This window comes from Engystomops pustulosus, chromosome 11 (assembly GCF_040894005.1).
Source record: "Engystomops pustulosus chromosome 11, aEngPut4.maternal, whole genome shotgun sequence".
NCBI lineage: Eukaryota > Metazoa > Chordata > Amphibia > Anura > Leptodactylidae > Engystomops > Engystomops pustulosus.
The window spans coordinates 7,238,344-7,258,028 of record NC_092421.1 but is presented as its reverse complement, the minus strand read 5'-3'; the positions used below and the strand labels follow the sequence as shown (position 1 = coordinate 7,258,028).

Below are 19,685 nucleotides of genomic sequence, written 5' to 3'. Positions count from 1 at the left end.
ATTTTTTTGGTCTCTGTGACAATTGGATTTTAAAAATGTTGGATTGTCATAAGAACCCGGATTAACAATAATCTTCATTACAGACGCCTGTGATAACTGTTACAGCTGATTATTGTAGCCTAAGGATAAAGTACAGTAGATTATCAACATCCAGAGGTCCGTTTGTAACTAGGGGTCGTATGTAAGTCGGGTGTTCTTAAGTAGGGGATATTGGGAGATTTGGCCCAGTAGAGACCGTGGTAGCGGAAATTTGTGATGCAGTTCAGTCCAAATGAGGTCTCACCTGCGTTTATTCAAGTAGCAGGTACTACACAAACAGTCTTCACATTCAGGCATCAAACCTAAACAAAATCCTCCCCGTCTGGGTGCTCGCTATACAGAGACTTCCCCTAATCCACCACTAAAACATAAAGGACATCGCTGCTCCAGGCACAGAAGTCCGGGCTGTGTGTGCGCTCTCCAGCCTCCTTTCAGAGGGGGCTCAGTCAGCTCTGCTCAGCAGCTTTATCCCGCCTGATCAGGCTGCTACCACCCCCTGTGTCCAAGGTGCTGAACAACACAAAACCTGACCTAGCCCAATAAGGAGGTGGAATGGACCGCCCCCACTACCAGCCTGCGCATCCATCCCATATACATCCGCTCCAGGAGAGCTGTAAACAACCTGTTCAGTGCAGAAGATTTTCGGCTATAATTGTTTCCATTTGTATTGGTCAGATGCTCCTAACACATGCATTGCATTGGTGCACACGGCTTACATGTGTAAAGTGTATGACATGATCATAGTGTAGAATAGGTATAGGTAGGTACTTGAGGGACACTGACATCTCCCCCCCCCCCCCCCGACACGCTTTTTTCACATCACTTTGGCTATTCAACCCTCACCACAGTTTTAGCTTAGATGAAGCCCTTGGTAACTTACAAATCTAGACTAACATGACCATTTATAGAAGGATTATATTTATTATAACCATTTATAAAAAAGGTTCTTCTTGTCTCGTTCTGCATTTCAGGTCAGATTGATCGGAGAGATCGGTAGCAGCCGCGGGATTCTCATCACCTCTTATTCCAATGTCCGTCTAATGCAAGAAGAACTAATAAAGTATCACTGGCACTATGTCATCTTGGATGAGGGGCACAAGATTCGGAATCCCAACGCAGGAGTAACATTAGCATGCAAACAGGTGAGTGGACACAACAATGACAGGACCCCCAGCAATCCAGGACTAAGGGGTCCTATTCTCACTAATGGCTGCAGTGGTAGGACCAGCGTGCTGTATATATTGCAGTATATGGGGATCTTTTGTAGGATTTGGGCTGACTTGGCACAACAAGTTAAATACTGAATGGCATCGAAGAGGTAAAAAATGAATCATTGGACATGGTTTTTTTGTTTTTTTTATCTAAAAGAAATACTATGCAAAATTCTCTTTTATTTTCTTATACGACAAGCAGTTTTTTTCTGATACATAAAATCTTGTCTGTGGTTAACACATTTTACTATTAAAGGCGTTGGCCATTTTTTAAAAAATTAATCTGTCCTTCCTCACTGACAGACCCATGAAGAGGGGAGGTATGGGGGCAGGATGAGTCATAACTCTGCTGCTACAGCTTCTCCTGTTCATCGGTGCTCACACATATAAACATAGAATCACAGGGAGTCTGCAGGCAGAAAAAAATGTAAGTAAAGGGAGTGCTGAATAATCAGGGATTATAATGAAGGCAGTAAAGGCACATGGCCAACGTGTGTAAAAGACCGGCCAACCCCTTTAAGTTCAATGTTCAAACTTCTACAGTAAGCGACTTAGTGGGGGCAATTGAAAGTTCAGCCACCTAGAACATCAGGGTTTGTCCACCATTTCATTGATTTCTGGTACTTTTGGTGCACATCACTGACGAGCCTTGTTCCCACTTACTAGGAATATTGAAGTCAGAACTATCAGATTGACATTGACTCTTGGTTATTACTGAAAAGCGATTGTTCTGTTATTGATTTGTATATTATTCTTTAACCAGTTCCGCACTCCTCATCGCATAATTCTGTCCGGTTCTCCTATGCAAAATAATTTGCGGGAGCTGTGGTCTCTGTTCGACTTTGTCTTCCCCGGAAAACTTGGCACCCTCCCTGTGTTCATGGAGCAGTTCTCCGTTCCCATCACTATGGGAGGCTACTCCAATGCCTCTCCTGTTCAGGTAGGTTGTTTTGCTTCCTTTTCAGAAGATCCTAATAATACTTAGTCCTATTTTTCATTCAATAAATATGTATTTAAAATTGGAAATTTACTACAGGCGGTCCCCTACTGAAAGGAAATCTACCACCAGGATATAGAATTGTAAACCAGGTACACTGACATACTGGTTTGCGCCCCCTCTTGCAGGATCTACTTTTTCTTTTAGCTTCTTAGGACTTGTTTTTATAATAAAAAGGTTTCAGAAATTGTGCAAATGAGCTCCAGACTCTATAGATGTCACTGGAGTTTGGAGCCCTGGAGGCTCATCTGCATAATTTTTAAAACCTTTTTTTCTTAAAAACAAAGGCATACGAAGCTAAAAGAAGAAAAGCTTCTGCTAGAGGGGGCACACACCAGTATGTCAGAGTGCTGGTTTACAATCTTCATCCCGGTGGTAGATTTCCTTTAAGAACACCCGACTTACAGACGACCCCTAGTTACAAACGGACCCCTGGATATTGTTAAATTACTGATACAATAAACGGCTGTAACAGTTATCACAGGCGTCTGTCATGCAGCTTTATTGTTCATCCCAGTTCTGATGACAACCCAACATTTTTAAAAATCCAATTGTTACAGAGACCAAAAAATATTCTGGCTGAGGTTACAAGTATAAAATATACAGTTCTGACTTGCATACAAATTCAACTTAAGAACAAACCTCCAGAACCTATGTCTGTGTATATTATTGAGATTATTTTGTACTGCAGGAGAAGAAAAGATCAAAGTAAAGTTTGTCATTAAATTTTTACCATAATTCTTATATATATTTTATTTTTTTAGATATTTATATTTTATATCTTACCATAATTATACTGTATATATATTTTATTTTTATATATTTTATATATTTTATTTTATTATATATATAATTTATTATTTTTTTAAATTTATTTTAATTTTATCATTTTTTTTACAAAATTTAGACAGACATTAAAGCACAAATATATAACAGTGACGTCTGAGGTTTTCTATTAAATGACTATTTGTGAAATCAATACAACCTAAACAATTGCCTTTTTGTGATGATCGCTACAGTCCAGCGGATGCTCAGCAGCCAATGCGCCCAGTAAAATTGTAACAATGTGGCTTTTATTATTAAATATGATTTATTGATTTATATGACTTTTTTTTTTTTATGTACACCTTTGTGTTGAATATTACAATGGTCCTTATGGACAGGGGGTCTGGTCATGTTAGGACGATCCTTTAGTATGATGACACTTTCCATCTCACATTTCACACAATCCTAATCTGCTTAATCCGTGAGCCTTTAATAAAGAGATTCTCCTCCAGGGCAGATGAAACATTTAGTGATGGAAAAGGACGGAGTCTGGCAGCTGTTGCCAGGAATTTGGGTTTGTAATTCTGATCACTTTTACGTGTTTATTACACAAGTCATTTTGTATATACAGGCAGTCCCCGGGTTACGTACAGGATCGGTTCTGTAGGTTTGTTCTTAAGTTGAATCTGTATGTAAGTCGGAACTGTATATTTTATCATTGTAACTCCAGCCAAATATTTTTTTGGTCTCTGTGACAATTGGATTTTAAAAATGTTGGGTTGTCATAAGAACCAGGAGTAACACTAAAGCTTCATTACAGACGCCTGTGATAACTGTTACAGCTGATTATTGTAGTCTAAGGATAAAGTACAGGAAATTACCAACCTCCAGAGGGCCGTTTGTAACTAGGGGTCGTATGTAAGTCGGGTGTTAAGTAGGGGACCGCCTGTAATTGGTATATAAGGAGATGCATTTAGGGAGCCGCTCTCATCCTCACCTTGTGCTTCGGCCTCTTAGTAAATGTCTCTTTAATATTCCAGGTTAAAACTGCTTACAAATGCGCCTGCGTCCTGCGCGACACCATAAACCCCTATCTCCTGAGACGGATGAAGGCCGATGTGAAGATGAGCCTGTCCCTACCTGACAAGAATGAACAGGTGACCTCCATTGTCTCTGGTTTGTGACACGGAGTCGGTGAGGCCTTTTCTGATTGGTTTGACCTTTTTCTTTTAGGTTCTGTTTTGTCGGCTGACGGATGAGCAGAGACAAGTTTACCAGAACTTCATAGATTCCAAGGAAGTGTATGGGATACTGAATGGTGACATGCAGGTGAGACGTCCAGGATCTTGGTGTTTAAAGGGGTTGGCCACTTTACATCATAATTTTTTGGAATGGGGGTGGGGCAGGATATTGGGTAATTTACCAATGTACTTGTATTAAAAGGTCTGCACCATCAGCCAGACATAACATAACCACAGATGGAGGGTCATGTGATCTCTATCTGTCCATGAGCAATCGCCCTGCCAGGACCTTAATGTTATATACATGGAGACTGTCATAAGGTCCTACCACTGTGATTGCTCAGGGACGGTGGGATATCACATGACCCTCCATCTGCAGCCATTATATTGTCAGGAAAGTCCGACTGAGATTAATAGACACGAGGCTTCACTTGGCTATTCATAGATGGATATTGGTAACTTACCTCATATCCTGCCCCCCAACACTTACACACACAATACAAAGAACATGAGGTCAATGGGCCAAACCCTTTAATGCACCTCATGCTTGGCAATTACATTGTATTGGAGTCCTGAAATTCCAAACGGGGTAAACACTCGGACCCAGACTGAGCAAGTAGTAGAGATCTCAATATGATTGGTGCAAAGGCAGGTTATATATATATATGTATACGTGTGTGTGTGTGTGTGTGTGTGTGTATATATATATATATATATATATATATATATATATATATATATATATATATATATATATATATATATATATATATATATATATCACAGAAGCCTCAGGAAACTCCTATCTTTAATAGGAAGTCAAAAAGTGTAGGTGCTGTGGAAGTGGAGATGGAGGCTTCTTAAGGGACCCTCTCCTCCCCCCCCCCCCCTGCAGCCTCTAAACATGACTCCACTGAGGCAGAATATGACTTTTCACAGCTCTCTTGCTTATGACTTTGGAGCTGTTGAGGGTGCAATAAGCTCTCACAGATTCTCTTTAAAAGGGATTTACTATGTGGACTTCCCTAGGATATGATTACTGGAGTGAATGTGCAAAGAAACGCATTGATTTTGCATATAAAATTGCCGCGCGTTAATGCTTGTCCCGCAGCTGTCCTGTGATAATAAACGCTGGGGTCAGGCAGGGCTATGGTGCGCCTGCCTATGGATGGTGCGCCCGCCTATGGATGGTGCGCCCGCCTATGGATGGTGCGCCCGCCTATGGATGGTGCGCCCGCCTATGGATGGTGCGCCCGCCTATGGATGGTGCGCCCGCCTATGGATGGTGCGCCCGCCTATGGATGGTGCGCCCGCCTATGGATGGTGCGCCCGCCTATGGATGGTGCGCCCGCCTATGGATGGTGCGCCCGCCTATGGATGGTGCGCCCGTCTATGGTGCACACATGTTATCAGATTAATGTAAATGGGAATACAGGGGTAGTGTCTCAAAGTTGGAAAAAAAAAACTACTTCATAGGTAAAGTTACATTTTCCATAAAGCGTCGTACACTTATTATTTGATGGGGAATGTGAACGTCCAGATGGGAAAACCCCTTTAAATGAAATCTACCATCAATATCAAACATGGATAAACCCGGGACATTCCTCCTAGACCCGGGCTGTGTGACTGTGGTATCTCCTTACATGTGTTATCCATGGCCTCCTGCCTTCTAATATCAACTTTTTAAAAGATTTTTTATGAGCCTGAGGGCCTCCACTAGCCCTTCAGCTTTATCAGCTGTTACACTGTCTGCCCCTCCCCGCCCCTCCTATCTCAGCACTAATGCAGTGTATATTTATCATTTGAGCTTTTAGTTTACAGTAATTTTCTTGGTGTTTTCTCCTGCAGGTATTTCCCGGACTGATCGCCATGAGAAAAATCTGTAATCACCCGGATTTGTTCACTGGAGGAACTAAAATTCTAAAGGGAACCAAAGATGAGGACATAGAGGAAGGGGAACAGTTTGGTTACTGGAAACGGTCGGGGAAAATGATCGTCGTGGAGTCACTTCTAAAGATCTGGCATCGACAAGGACACAGAGTTCTGCTATTCACTCAGTCCCGGCAGGTGAGGAGCTCAGGAGGGCAAGGGTTAAAGGAAATGAGACTTTGTTCTCCATGGCCCAAATATGTCAATAGTGGAGACAATGGGCCACATTTATCACTTTTGTGCGCCTAAGTGTAGTAGTTGCGCCTAAATTCGGGCGCACTGTTTTGCCAGAATTATCACAAGCTACAACCATCTGTGATAAGTATATTTTCTGCCTCTTATTAATCACTTCACTTTAACACAGTTTAGGCGCAATTTTGGCGCAGTTTAGGCGCAATGTTAGATTCGGGCACTTACATGTGATCCTGCTACAAGCTCCTCTCTGCTTCTCCCACAGCCCAGAATGAAGATAACACTCACAGCAGCACCCAGGTGTGTGACACCCAGCACCCAGTGACCTCCTCAGCAGGGGCTTCTCCTGGAGGGGATCCCCCAGTGCTGGTCTCCTGCTGCACCCCTGTAATTCTGCACAGTATCCCCCTCAGACACTGTGCAGAATTACATGGGGGACACTTGTATGTCGTATCTGCAAGCTTCTGCAAACTTGTGCAAACTTCTTTTGCTCTTGCTGTGAGCTCAGCGTTTTGCAGAATGTTTTGTAAATAGAAAGTGATGAACTGTAAATAGAGTCTGCAGCTCCTGTCTGTAATGTATCTAATGTATCTATTATATGTTCCAGTGTCTGTAATGTATCTAATGTATCTATTATATGTTCCAGTGTCTGTAATGTATCCAATGTATCTATTATATGTTCCAGTGTCTGGCTGAGCTTTGCTGCTAGAAATGAGCTCTTCTGCAAAGTGCTTTCTTCTCCGATAACGCCACCTTCGAGCTGGAGTGTTTTTGCGCCCGTTTTTGCGCCTAAATGCAAAAGTCGCACATGATGAATATCATTAGGCGCAGCAAAACATCTGGAATTGAACGATAGATGAGGGAAAGGTGGTTATTTTAGCTGCGCGGCTAATTTGACGTTTAATCGCAAAAATGGCGCAAAAACGGTGCGCCTAAACGAAAAGGCGCAAAAACAACAGAAAAAACAAGTGATACATGTGGCCCAATGTTTTAGTTTGTTGCGCCACAATATTTCATACTGTCCACATGCTCCTTAAAGAGAACCTACCACCACGAATCTACCTATAAAGGTAGATCGGGTGGTAGGTGGATGTAAGGGACGTGAGGAGAGCTCTTTTTAGAGCTAATCCTCACGTCCCCGCTAACTTTAGGTACACTTTATTCCCCTAATATGTAAATTTCGTTATGCGGCTACTGGGGCGTGGAGTAGCCGGCACGAGGCTACACAGCGCGGCTACTCCACGCCCCGGTAGCCACATTACTCCTCCTACCCGGTTGCGTGCGGCGCGCAGCTCCTCGTAGCTGCGCGCCCTCGTCCGTCATGATGGCGTTCTGCGCATACGCAGAACGCCGGCCGACTGCTGAGCAGTCCCAGCTCCGAGGCCGGAGCTACTGCGCATGCGCAGTAGCCGGCTTGTCGGACGAGGGCGCGCAGCTACAAGGAGCTGCGCGCCGCACGCAACCGGGTAGGAGGAGTAATGTGGCTACTGGGGCGTGGAGTAGCCGCGCTGTGTAGCCTCGTGCCGGCTACTTCACGCCCCAGTAGCCGCATAACGAAATTTACATATTAGGGGAATAAAGTGTACCTAAAGTTAGCGGGGACGTGAGGATTAGCTCTAAAAAGAGCTATCCTCACGTCCCTTACATCCACCTACCACCCGATCTACCTTTATAGGTAGATTCGTGGTGATAGGTTCCCTTTAATAATCAGGTCATGATGTGCACACGGTTGCATCTATATTTTTTTTGGTGCACTTGGCTTAAAGGAAATCTACCACCAGGATGAAGGATTGTAAACCAAGCCCACTGACATACTGGTGAGTGCCCCTTCTGGCAGGTTCTGCTTTTCTTTTAACTTCTCAGGACCTTGTTTCTACAATAAAAAGGTTTCACAAATTATGCAAATGAGCCTCAGGGGCTCCAGACTCTATAGATGTCAATGTAGTTTGGAACCCCGAAGGCTCATCTGCATAATTTCTAAAACCTCTTTTTCTTAAAAACGAAGGCATATGAAGCTACAAGAAGAGCAGATCCTGCCAGAGGGGGCGCACGCCGGCAAGTCAGTGTGCTTGATTTACAATCCTTCATCCTGGTGGTAGATTTCCTAACGTTGCTTTGCCAGAATATATATACCTTGGCTTATACTCGAGGTTTCCCAGTTTCTGGCTTATACTCGAGTATATACGGTATGCTGCTGGTGTAACACTTGTCTCCTCTTTTAGATGTTACAGATTCTGGAAGCCTTTGTCCTGAATATCGGTTACACTTACCTCAAAATGGATGGAACTACAACGGTGGCGTCACGACAGCCGCTCATTACCAAGTTTAACGAGGTAGTGAGTTTTTCCCTAATGATTATTGCAGTGAGTGGTCACACAGCACGTTGTGTGCAGGCGCTGGAGGATTGTCATTGCGCTGTGTTTGCCTTATTGCTGTCAGCTTGATTGTGTGTATTACAGGACACCTCCATCTTTGTCTTCCTTCTCACCACCAGAGTTGGAGGTTTGGGAGTGAATCTCACCGGAGCCAATAGAGTCGTCATCTATGACCCTGACTGGAACCCCAGCACGGATACACAGGTAGGTGACATATATAGTGTACACTGCATATCAATGTATGGACAGAGGCCATTACCCATATCGTCTGAGCTGGATCGCTTTTTGTTCTGGCGAATGGTTCTTGGGCGGCGCTGAGGATCCGCGTTCTCTGTAGTAGGTGAACATCACTCAATCCACTTTACAGAGGCCATTAGGGATTTCCTAAAATCTCGGAATCGCTTTTACGTCTCCTTACAGAAGTATTGACCAGAATAAAGCACTTGAGGGGAAATAAAAATGTTGTTGTGCTCTTCATACTTTACAGATCATTCTCTTCTCCTCTTCGAAGAGATCATTAGTGACCTTCACGTTTAAACAAATTCATTTGCCATATGCAAACATTTCTTCAGTTCAATGTTATTAAAAAAATGTTCCTGTGTGAAGATAATTTCTCATAAATGTAGCCATGTTGTCCCTTAGAAATGAGATAGCTTCCTTGGATACGACCACCTCACATTTTGGCAGCGGTGGCCAGACATGCGCTATTGAGTCCTGCCTGACCTCCTGGATTCAGCGATCATTACCACAGGACGGGTGTGGGACATTTCAGTAACTCCCAGACATTTCATTGTGGAATCCCTCCAGCAGAGGTGGTCGTATCCAAGGACACAGTCTTGTTTCTAAGGGATTATATGACTACATTTGTGAGAAATTATCTTCACACAGGTAAAACATTTTTAATAACATCTACATATCTAATTGAAGAAATGTTTATACCTGGGAGATTAATGAAACAGAATGTGACTGCCCAGATGAGAATAACCCTTTAACCCCTTAACGCTCTGCGCCATAGCTCTACGGCGCAGAGGTATAAGGAGTCACGGGCTGAGTCCTCTTCATACAAAGGTGGGGGTTTTTGCATATTGCAGAAAACCCCCACCGCTAATAACCGCGGTCGGTGCTTGCACCGATCGCGGCTATTAACCCTGTCATTGCCGCCGGCAAAGTCGCTGGAGGCGTTTAAAAGACGGCCATCTTTGTTACGATTGCCACGCCCCCGAACGTCATAGGGGGGGGGGGGGCGGCGATCGGTTGCCATGGTAGCCTCGGGTCTTCGTTTGACCCGAGACTATCTGGGTTACACGTTACATATTAATAAGGAAAACGCAGTAACCGGCCCGAGGGGTCAGACCCCACTAGGCTATTCTAGATGTTGTATCTTACAATATGCTTTATATACTGTTTTTTGTTTCAGGCTCGAGAGAGAGCGTGGAGGATCGGGCAGAAGAAACAGGTTACCGTGTACAGACTGCTTACTGCAGGGACTATAGAGGAGAAAATCTACCACAGGTACTGGATATGATGTGCAGGGACTTACAGCAGATTGTTAAATCTTCTGATCCATTTGCTTTATATTCGTGTTTTTTAATGAGGTTGTTCAAGACCTGAAAGAAATTACTTTATATGCTCGAGTATAAGCCATCCCAAGTATAAGCCGAGGCCCCTAATTTTACCACAAAAACATGGGAAAACCTATTGACTCGTGTATAAGCCGAGGGTGGGAAATGCATTGGGCACAGCCTCCCCAGCATATAGCCTACCAACCCATATGCCCCAGTATATAGCCTACCATACCCTGCCCTATAGTATATAGCCAGCACCTGCCCCCCAGTATACAGCCTGCCAGCCCACATCCCCCAGTATATAGCCTGCCAGCCCACATCCCCCAGTATATAGCCTGCCAGCCCACATCCCCCAGTATATAGCCTGCCAGCCCACATCCCCCAGTATATAGCCTGCCATACCCTGCCCCATAGTATATAGCCAGCACCTGCCCCTCAGTATATAGCCTGCCAGCCCACATCCCCCCGTATACAGCCTGCCAGCCCACATCCCCCAGTATATAGCCTGCCAGCCCACATCCCCCAGTATACAGCCTGCCAGCCCACATCCCCCAGTATATAGCCTGCCAGCCCACATCCCCCAGTATATAGCCTGCCAGCCCACATCCCCCAGTATATAGCCTGCCAGCCCACATCCCCCAGTATATAGCCTGCCAGCCCACATCCCCCAGTATATAGCCTGCCAGCCCGTATCCCCCAGTATATAGCCTGCCAGCACCTGCCCCTCAGTATATAGCCTGCCAGCCCGTATCCCCCAGTATACAGCCTGCCAGCCCGTATCCCCCAGTATACAGCCTGCCAGCCCGTATCCCCCAGTATCTAGCCTGCCAGCCCGTATCCCCCAGTATCTAGCCTGCCAGCCCGTATCCCCCAGTATCTAGCCTGCCAGCCCGTATCCCCCAGTATACAGCCTGCCAGCCCGTATCCCCCAGTATATAGCCTGCCATACCCTGCCCTATAGTATATAGCCAGCACCTGCCCCCCAGTATACAGCCTGCCAGCCCACATCCCCCAGTATATAGCCTGCCAGCCCACATCCCCCAGTATATAGCCAGCCAGCCCACATCCCCCAGTATATAGCTAGCCAGCCCGTATTCCCCAGTATTTAGCCAGCCAGCCCATCTCTCTGGCCGTGCCGCTGGATGTTCACATGGCATGGAAGCTGCACTGAGTCCATCTTCCGGCTCGCTACACCCACCCTTCCCCATATGTCAGCTCATGACACCGTGCTGGGATATGGTGATGAGTGGGTGTAGCCGGCCGGAAGGTCGGAGCAGCTTCCGTGTCCATGTAAACAAACAGCGGCACAGCCAGAGAGGACGACACCGGGAGGGACAGCAGAGGTAAGGTAAGGTTTTATTTTTTTTAAGCAGCCCCATTCCAGCCACTTATAATTTTTTGGGGGGAGGGTTGGACTTTGAGTCCCTTGAATAGTCTGCAACATCCAGCAAACAAGGGCTTCCCAAGCCCCCATAGTCACATTTGCCTGAGAATGAGCCAAGAGGCTGCAGCGGGATTGTCAGTGTATGATCAGAGCAGGGATTTGATGTGAGAATTGGAGAAACTTCTAAATGCGTATAAAAACCATAAAGTGCTGCTCCTCATGGATCACCGATTTTTCAAAGTTTGCTGAAAGGTTTGTAACACTTTAAATTCAGATTTTTGTTCTCCTGGATTTACACCTAAAGAAGGGCAAGAACATGTAGTAAATCCCTGTGAATTACTGCTTTTCTATATGTCGTCAGTGTCTGATTTATCTTCATGTTTTCCAAGCTCTTATTTTATTATTATGGGAAATTTTTATCTTGGTTCATAGGCAAATCTTTAAGCAGTTCCTAACCAACCGAGTTCTGAAAGACCCAAAGCAGAGGCGTTTCTTCAAATCCAACGATCTGTACGAGCTGTTTACCCTGAGTAGTCCAGACGCGAGCCAAGGAACAGAAACCAGCGCTATTTTTGCAGGTAATTATAACTAGTGGGTTTTTCACATCTGTCCCATTTTATGTGGAATACCTTCAGTCTTCTTGTGTGTTTTGTAGGAACCGGATCAGATGTGAAGCTGTCAAAGCCTCCCAAAAAACCGCTGGTAACGGAAGTCAATGGTTTGACTTCAAATTCAATTAAAAGTGTCTCCTCGCCATCTGGAAGTGCAACCCGTGACGCAGAGATTGATAAGGTCCTGCCCAAGTCTAGTGGAAATCAGGATTTCGGCTCGGGAACAATGGCACAGAGTGAAGAGTCGGTTTCCACTGAGCGACCACATTACAAGCACAAAGCCAAAACGAAACACCAGGAGAGAAAGAAAAGACGAAAGAAAGATGCCAAATATGAGGGGGAGAGGATTTCTCATCTGGTCAAGCAGAAGCCGTTCCAGAAGGAGGTGAAAGAGGAGCAGGAGGAGAGCAGGAAGACCAGCGATGAGTACGTCCTGGAGAAACTGATGAAAAAGTCTGGTACGTATCATCAGTCTATAGATCACCTTAGGACCTCTAGGGTATAACTGCAGACCTTTAGTTGTTTTAACCCCTGCATGGACCTTCTCAAGTATAAGGGTGGTACCTACCGCTTGTCTCTGTCTTCTCTCGGGTCAAGGAAGTTCCAGAGGTGATGAGATAATTTGGTACCTGTACAGATAACAGAAATATGCACAATTTGTATTTTCTAGGTGTCCACAGTGTCATGAAACATGACGTCATCATGGATGCATCTAACCCAGATTATGTGCTAGTTGAGCAAGAGGCAAGTAGAGTCGCCCATGAGGCTCTTCGGGTTTTAAAGACCTCTCGCCAGCGGTGCCATGCAGCCACTTCTGGGATCCCAACATGGACTGGGACTAATGGCGGTGCAGGAACTAGGTGGGTGCAGTGTGTAATGGTTAATAATCTGTGGTTTGGATTTCCATGCAATTTCTATACTGACCTGTAGATGGCGCCGTTTGTGTTATATTATTTTTAAATGGGCTTAAAAAAAGATGCAGCCATCTTGATCGAGGGAGGGGGGGGGGTCTTTAATTTTAAGGGATTGTACTTTTCAGTGTTTACGTCTCTGAACCTTTTCCTTACATTTTACTGTTTCTAATATCTGTTTGTAAAATTTTGCAACTACATACATTTTTCTTATAGACGGTTTGGACAGAAAAAGAACCCTCTTTTAAATGGTACAAACGGACCCGAAACCAAGATCCGACAGGACAAATGCAAGGTAACACTGTGACTGTGTGATGGAAAGTTTACTTCTTGAAAATATACTAACATTTATGTTTCTGATATAGTTTCAACTTTTATATACAAGGCCGGCGCCAGCACTGGGCATTCAGGGGCAAGTACTGGGGCCCAGGGCTCCTGGGGGGGCACACATAAGGCTGTACATGAGGAATTCATCCAAAGGGGTTAGGGGGGCTCTATATAAAATAACCATGAGGGGGCTGATTGCTATGATAAACTAGGGGATGCTTTAGGGATCAGGAGACTGTTTTTAGTAGAATTTTTAATGCCAACACGTGAGTTCACTGAAAAGGGGCCCAGAGAGGCTCTGCCGCCCAGGGGCCCAAAGAGGCTCTGCCGCATCATGTTTTTGCATCATTTGTTTTTTAGCCAAAATTGGAAGAAACACACAGTTCAGATAAGTCTTTCTATTGTATCTCAGACTTTTCTTACAATAGCACTGGGGGAGGGTTAAGCAAATTTACCTCTGTGTAATTAATTATCATTCATTAAATGAAATTTTCTAAATCTTAGGTACATCTCGGGATTTATAGAAATCCAGACCAAATAAATCTGGGAGAGTGCCTTGTTGAGAAGGACCTGGGTGACTAGTAGATCATAGAGTAAATAACAGCACAATGTCAGTCAGCTGCCTCTAAAGCCAGCAAGATCTTGTATAAAAAGTGGTCTGGACTCATGATAGGGATATAATATTACCACTATACAAGGCACTGGTTCGGCCTCACCTGGAATATCCTGTCCAGTTCTGGGCACCGGTCCATAAAAAGGAAGCCCTGGAGCTGGAACAACCAAGAGCCACAAAAATGATAAGGGGTATGGAGGGTCTCAGTTATGAGGAAAGATTAAAACATCTAGAATTAGTTAGTCTTGAGAAGAGACGACTACAAGGGGACATGATTAATTTATGTAAATATATAAATGGTCCATACAAAAAAATATGGTGGAAAGATGTTCCAGATGAAATCAAATCAAAAGACGAGGGGGCACTGTCTCCGTCTGGAGAAACTGTCACTCTGTGGAATGGCCGAGCTCATGCGCTGGTCACAGCAGGGACAGCAGAGAGCTCAGGCGCTGGTCACAGCAGGGACAGCAGAGAGTTCAGGAGCAGAGCACAGCAGGGACAGCAGAGAGCTCAGGCGCTGGTCACAGCAGGGACAGGAGAGAGCTCAGGCGCTGGTCACAGCAGGGACAGCAGAGAGCTCAGGCGCTGGTCACAGCAGGGACAGCAGAGAGCTCAGGCGCTGGTCACAGCAGGGACAGCAGAGAGCTCGGGCGCTGGTGACAGCAGGGACAGCAGAGAGCTCAGGCACTGGTCACAGCAGGGAAAGCAGAGAACTCAGGCGCTGGTCACAGCAGGGACAGCAGAGAGCTCGGGCGCTGGTCACAGCAGGGACAGCAGAGAGCTCAGGCGCTGGTCACAGCAGGGACAGCAGAGAGCTCAGGCGCTGGTCACAGCAGGGACAGCAGAGAGCTCAGGCGCTGGTCACAGCAGGGACAGCAGAGAGCTCAGGCGCTGGTCACAGCAGGGACAGCAGAGAGCTCAGGCGCTGGTCACAGCAGGGACAGCAGAGAGCTCAGGCGCTGGTCACAGCAGGGACAGCAGAGAGCTCAGGCGCTGGTCACAGCAGGGACAGCAGAGAGCTCCGGAGCAGAGCACAGCAGGTACAGTAGAGAGCTCAGGCGCTGGTCACAGCAGGGACAGCAGAGAGCTCAGGCGCTGGTCACAGCAGGGACAGCAGAGAGCTCAGGCGCTGGTCACAGCAGGGACAGCAGAGAGCTCAGGCGCTGGTCACAGCAGGGACAGCAGAGAGCTCAGGCGCTGGTCACAGCAGGGACAGCAGAGAGCTCAGGCGCTGGTCACAGCAGGGACAGCAGAGAGCTCAGGCGCTGGTCACAGCAGGGACAGCAGAGAGCTCAGGCGCTGGTCACAGCAGGGACAGCAGAGAGCTCAGGCGCTGGTCACAGCAGGGACAGCAGAGAGCTCAGGCGCTGGTCACAGCAGGGACAGCAGAGAGCTCAGGCGCAGAGCACAGCAGGGACAGCAGAGAGCTCGGGCGCCGGTCACAGTAGGGACAGCAGAGAGCTCAGGCGCCGGTCACAGCAGGGACAGCAGAGAGCTCAGGCGCTGGTCACAGCAGGGACAGCAGAGAGCTCAGGCGCTGGTCACAGCAGGGACAGCAGAGAGCTCAGGCGCTAGTCACAGCAGGGACAGCAGAGATCTCAGGCGCCGGTCACAGCAGGGACAGCAGAGAGCTCAGGCGCTGGTCACAGCAGGGACAGCAGAGAGCTTCAAGAAGGGTCTAGATGCATTTTTACACCTAAATACCATTTATGGTTATGTTACATAGAATTGTTTCCCCTAAATCCCTTCCTCATCCAATCCCTTCCCTTCCTCATCCAATCCCTTCCCTTCCTTGGTCAACATGATGGAAATGATATAAACTATGATACTTTACAGGTATGTAATCAGCTAGATCTGACAATGTAAGAGTTCCTGCCAGGTGTGAACGCAGCCTTATAACCTGGAGAACTTTGTGGGTTTAACTGTAAATATACTGTATATATACTATATGTAACTATATACAACCTGAGCAGTGCCCGGAGCAGCAGATGTAGAGGCGGATGTGTGGTGTATGATCCCTACCATGTGCAGCCTCTCCTTCTATAGATGTAGATCCCTACCATGTGCAGCCTCTCCTTCTATAGATGTAGATCCCTACCATGTGCAGCCTCTCCTTCTATAGATGTAGATCCCTACCATGTGCAGCCTCTCCTTCTATAGATGTAGATCCCTACCATGTGCAGCCTCTCCTTCTATAGATGTAGATCCCTACCATGTGCAGCCTCTCCTTCTATAGATGTAGATCCCTACCATGTGCAGCCTCTCCTTCTATAGATGTAGATCCCTACCATGTGCAGCCTCTCCTTCTATAGATGTAGATCCCTACCATGTGCAGCCTCTCCTTCTATAGATGTAGATCCCTACCATGTGCAGCCTCTCCTTCTATAGATGTAGATCCCTACCATGTGCAGCCTCTCCTTCTATAGATGTAGATCCCTACCATGTGCAGCCTCTCCTTCTATAGATGTAGATCCCTACCATGTGCAGCCTCTCCCTCTATAGATGTAGATCCCTACCATGTGCAGCCTCTCCTTCTATAGATGTAGATCCCTACCATGTGCAGCCTCTCCTTCTATAGATGTAGATCCCTACCATGTGCAGCCTCTCCTTCTATAGATGTAGATCCCTACCATGTGCAGCCTCTCCTTCTATAGATGTAGATCCCTACCATGTGCAGCCTCTCCTTCTATAGATGTAGATCCCTACCATGTGCAGCCTCTCCTTCTATAGATGTAGATCCCTACCATGTGCAGCCTCTCCTTCTATAGATGTAGATCCCTACCATGTGCAGCCTCTCCTTCTATAGATGTAGATCCCTACCATGTGCAGCCTCTCCTTCTATAGATGTAGATCCCTACCATGTGCAGCCTCTCCTTCTATAGATGTAGATCCCTACCATGTGCAGCCTCTCCTTCTATAGATGTAGATCCCTACCATGTGCAGTTTCTCCTTCTATAGATGTAGATCCCTACCATGTGCAGCCTCTCCTTCTATAGATGTAGATCCCTACCATGTGCAGCCTCTCCTTCTATAGATGTAGATCCCTACCATGTGCAGCCTCTCCTTCTATAGATGTAGATCCCTACCATGTGCAGCCTCTCCTTCTATAGATGTAGATCCCTACCATGTGCAGCCTCTCCTTCTATAGATGTAGATCCCTACCATGTGCAGCCTCTCCTTCTATAGATGTAGATCCCTACCATGTGCAGTTTCTCCTTCTATAGATGTAGATCCCTACCATGTGCAGCCTCTCCTTCTATAGATGTAGATCCCTACCATGTGCAGCCTCTCCTTCTATAGATGTAGATCCCTACCATGTGCAGCCTCTCCTTCTATAGATGTAGATCCCTACCATGTGCAGCCTCTCCTTCTATAGATGTAGATCCCTACCATGTGCAGCCTCTCCTTCTATAGATGTAGATCCCTACCATGTGCAGCCTCTCCTTCTATAGATGTAGATCCCTACCATGTGCAGCCTCTCCTTCTATAGATGTAGATCCCTACCATGTGCAGCCTCTCCTTCTATAGATGTAGATCCCTACCATGTGCAGCCTCTCCTTCTATAGATGTAGATCCCTACCATGTGCAGCCTCTCCTTCTATAGATGTAGATCCCTACCATGTGCAGCCTCTCCTTCTATAGATGTAGATCCCTACCATGTGCAGCCTCTCCTTCTATAGATGTAGATCCCTACCATGTGCAGCCTCTCCTTCTATAGATGTGAGATCATGTTCTGTTTCCTGATGAAGCAGAAGGAGATTAGAGGGAAGGTGTTCAGAGACCCTTCTAGGAGGACGTCTTCCCGGCGCTGTGATCTCTGCTTCCCCGCACAGAGCAAGGATCAACAACACTAATGTGACGGCCCCAATGGCTTCAAAGTCAGACTGACAGTGATCCCTGCCCGCAGAGAGCAGCGTGCTGGGAAGTGATTGCCGTCTCCCAGGGTTCTGGCTTCCCCAAGATTTGCATCTAATTGATCTCAATGAAGCCTCTTACATGTCTTATAATTGCTCTCTCGCGATTGCATCCTTTCACATGGATGGACACTGCCTGTAATTATCCATCATGTAACTGGATCTACTTTATTATGTACAAAACAGAATTGTAGCTGGTTAAGGAAATGTTGTTACTATTGATATATCCAGCACAGGATTCGGCAACATTAATAACATTTCTGTGTGTATATATATATGTTATATAAGCTGGGTATGTTTGTATATATATTATAACCTGTGTGTGTGTGTGTATATATATACATATATACATATATACAGAAAAGATAGTCGCAGCACTCAAAAAAATTCAGGTATGGGTGCACATCCAGGGGCCAGGACGAGAGGTCCCAAAATACTTAGTTATCGGAAAAAACGGCAGCACTCCAAAGGCTTGTGAAAAAAAGTGTAGTTTATTCCAACATGTGCCAAGCTACGTTTCGGCTCCTATGGCCTGGAGCCTTTCTCAAGCAAAGGTGTATACAGAGTGACTCAAATTTATATACAATAAAAAGGAAGTGACATCATTTCAAAAATACATCTGTGAATTTCATCGGCATAACAATATTATATCCAAAATTCATATATCTAGTGTACAGAGATACATATAAAGTGCAAATGTGCTATACAGTTGTAGAGGTTACGTGCTCACCATGGGATCAGTAAAGAAGAGTTGGCGTCCGAGAAACGCTACTGCGCATGCTCGCAGGTCACGTGACATAATGCGAGTGAGGAATACTGGGAAATTCTAGATCACATGATCGTGACGTCGGCCGCGCCTGCGCACACAGGACAATTCGGCCAGAGACGCCATATTGAAAAAGGGAAGACTACCAAAGGAGATATAGGTGAAATAATCCTAAAGAATCCCCAGGTACACCGCTCCAATGAGACCAAAGGTGTAGGTGCCTAGACAATCGCCTGCCTTATATGGCCGGCTGTGTGTCTGGCAACACGCCAACTTCGGGGTAACCCTTTGTGAACCGAAGTCCAACAGGTGCCCATTACCGGTCAGCTCTCTACTCCTCACACAGTCTCATAGTTGGAGTAGAGAGCTGACCGGTAATGGGCACCTGTTGGACTTCGGTTCACAAAGGGTTACCCCGAAGTTGGCGTGTTGCCAGACACACAGCCGGCCATATAAGGCAGGCGATTGTCTAGGCACCTACACCTTTGGTCTCATTGGAGCGGTGTACCTGGGGATTCTTTAGGATTATTTCACCTATATCTCCTTTGGTAGTCTTCCCTTTTTCAATATGGCGTCTCTGGCCGAATTGTCCTGTGTGCGCAGGCGCGGCCGACGTCACGATCATGTGATCTAGAATTTCCCAGTATTCCTCACTCGCATTATGTCACGTGACCTGCGAGCATGCGCAGTAGCGTTTCTCGGACGCCAACTCTTCTTTACTGATCCCATGGTGAGCACGTAACCTCTACAACTGTATAGCACATTTGCACTTTATATGTATCTCTGTACACTAGATATATGAATTTTGGATATAATATTGTTATGCCGATGAAATTCACAGATGT

At 46.0% G+C, this 19,685-nt stretch overlaps 1 protein-coding gene across 2 annotated transcripts in view; it reads left to right on the top strand.

Moving 5' to 3' along the window:
• The window catches only part of ERCC6 (ERCC excision repair 6, chromatin remodeling factor), a 43,623-nt gene that overhangs the window by 18,675 nt on the left and 5,263 nt on the right, over positions 1-19,685 (top strand). For both annotated transcript variants that reach the window (XM_072129298.1, XM_072129299.1), the window contains exons 9-20: positions 1,011-1,181; positions 2,014-2,190; positions 4,053-4,169; positions 4,246-4,341; positions 6,102-6,320; positions 8,597-8,707; positions 8,834-8,953; positions 10,167-10,261; positions 12,131-12,276; positions 12,354-12,767; positions 12,980-13,169; positions 13,437-13,515. In XM_072129298.1, the coding sequence (XP_071985399.1) occupies positions 1,011-1,181; positions 2,014-2,190; positions 4,053-4,169; positions 4,246-4,341; positions 6,102-6,320; positions 8,597-8,707; positions 8,834-8,953; positions 10,167-10,261; positions 12,131-12,276; positions 12,354-12,767; positions 12,980-13,169; positions 13,437-13,515 (1,935 nt within the window). The remainder of the gene's footprint in view (positions 1-1,010; positions 1,182-2,013; positions 2,191-4,052; positions 4,170-4,245; positions 4,342-6,101; positions 6,321-8,596; positions 8,708-8,833; positions 8,954-10,166; positions 10,262-12,130; positions 12,277-12,353; positions 12,768-12,979; positions 13,170-13,436; positions 13,516-19,685) is intronic.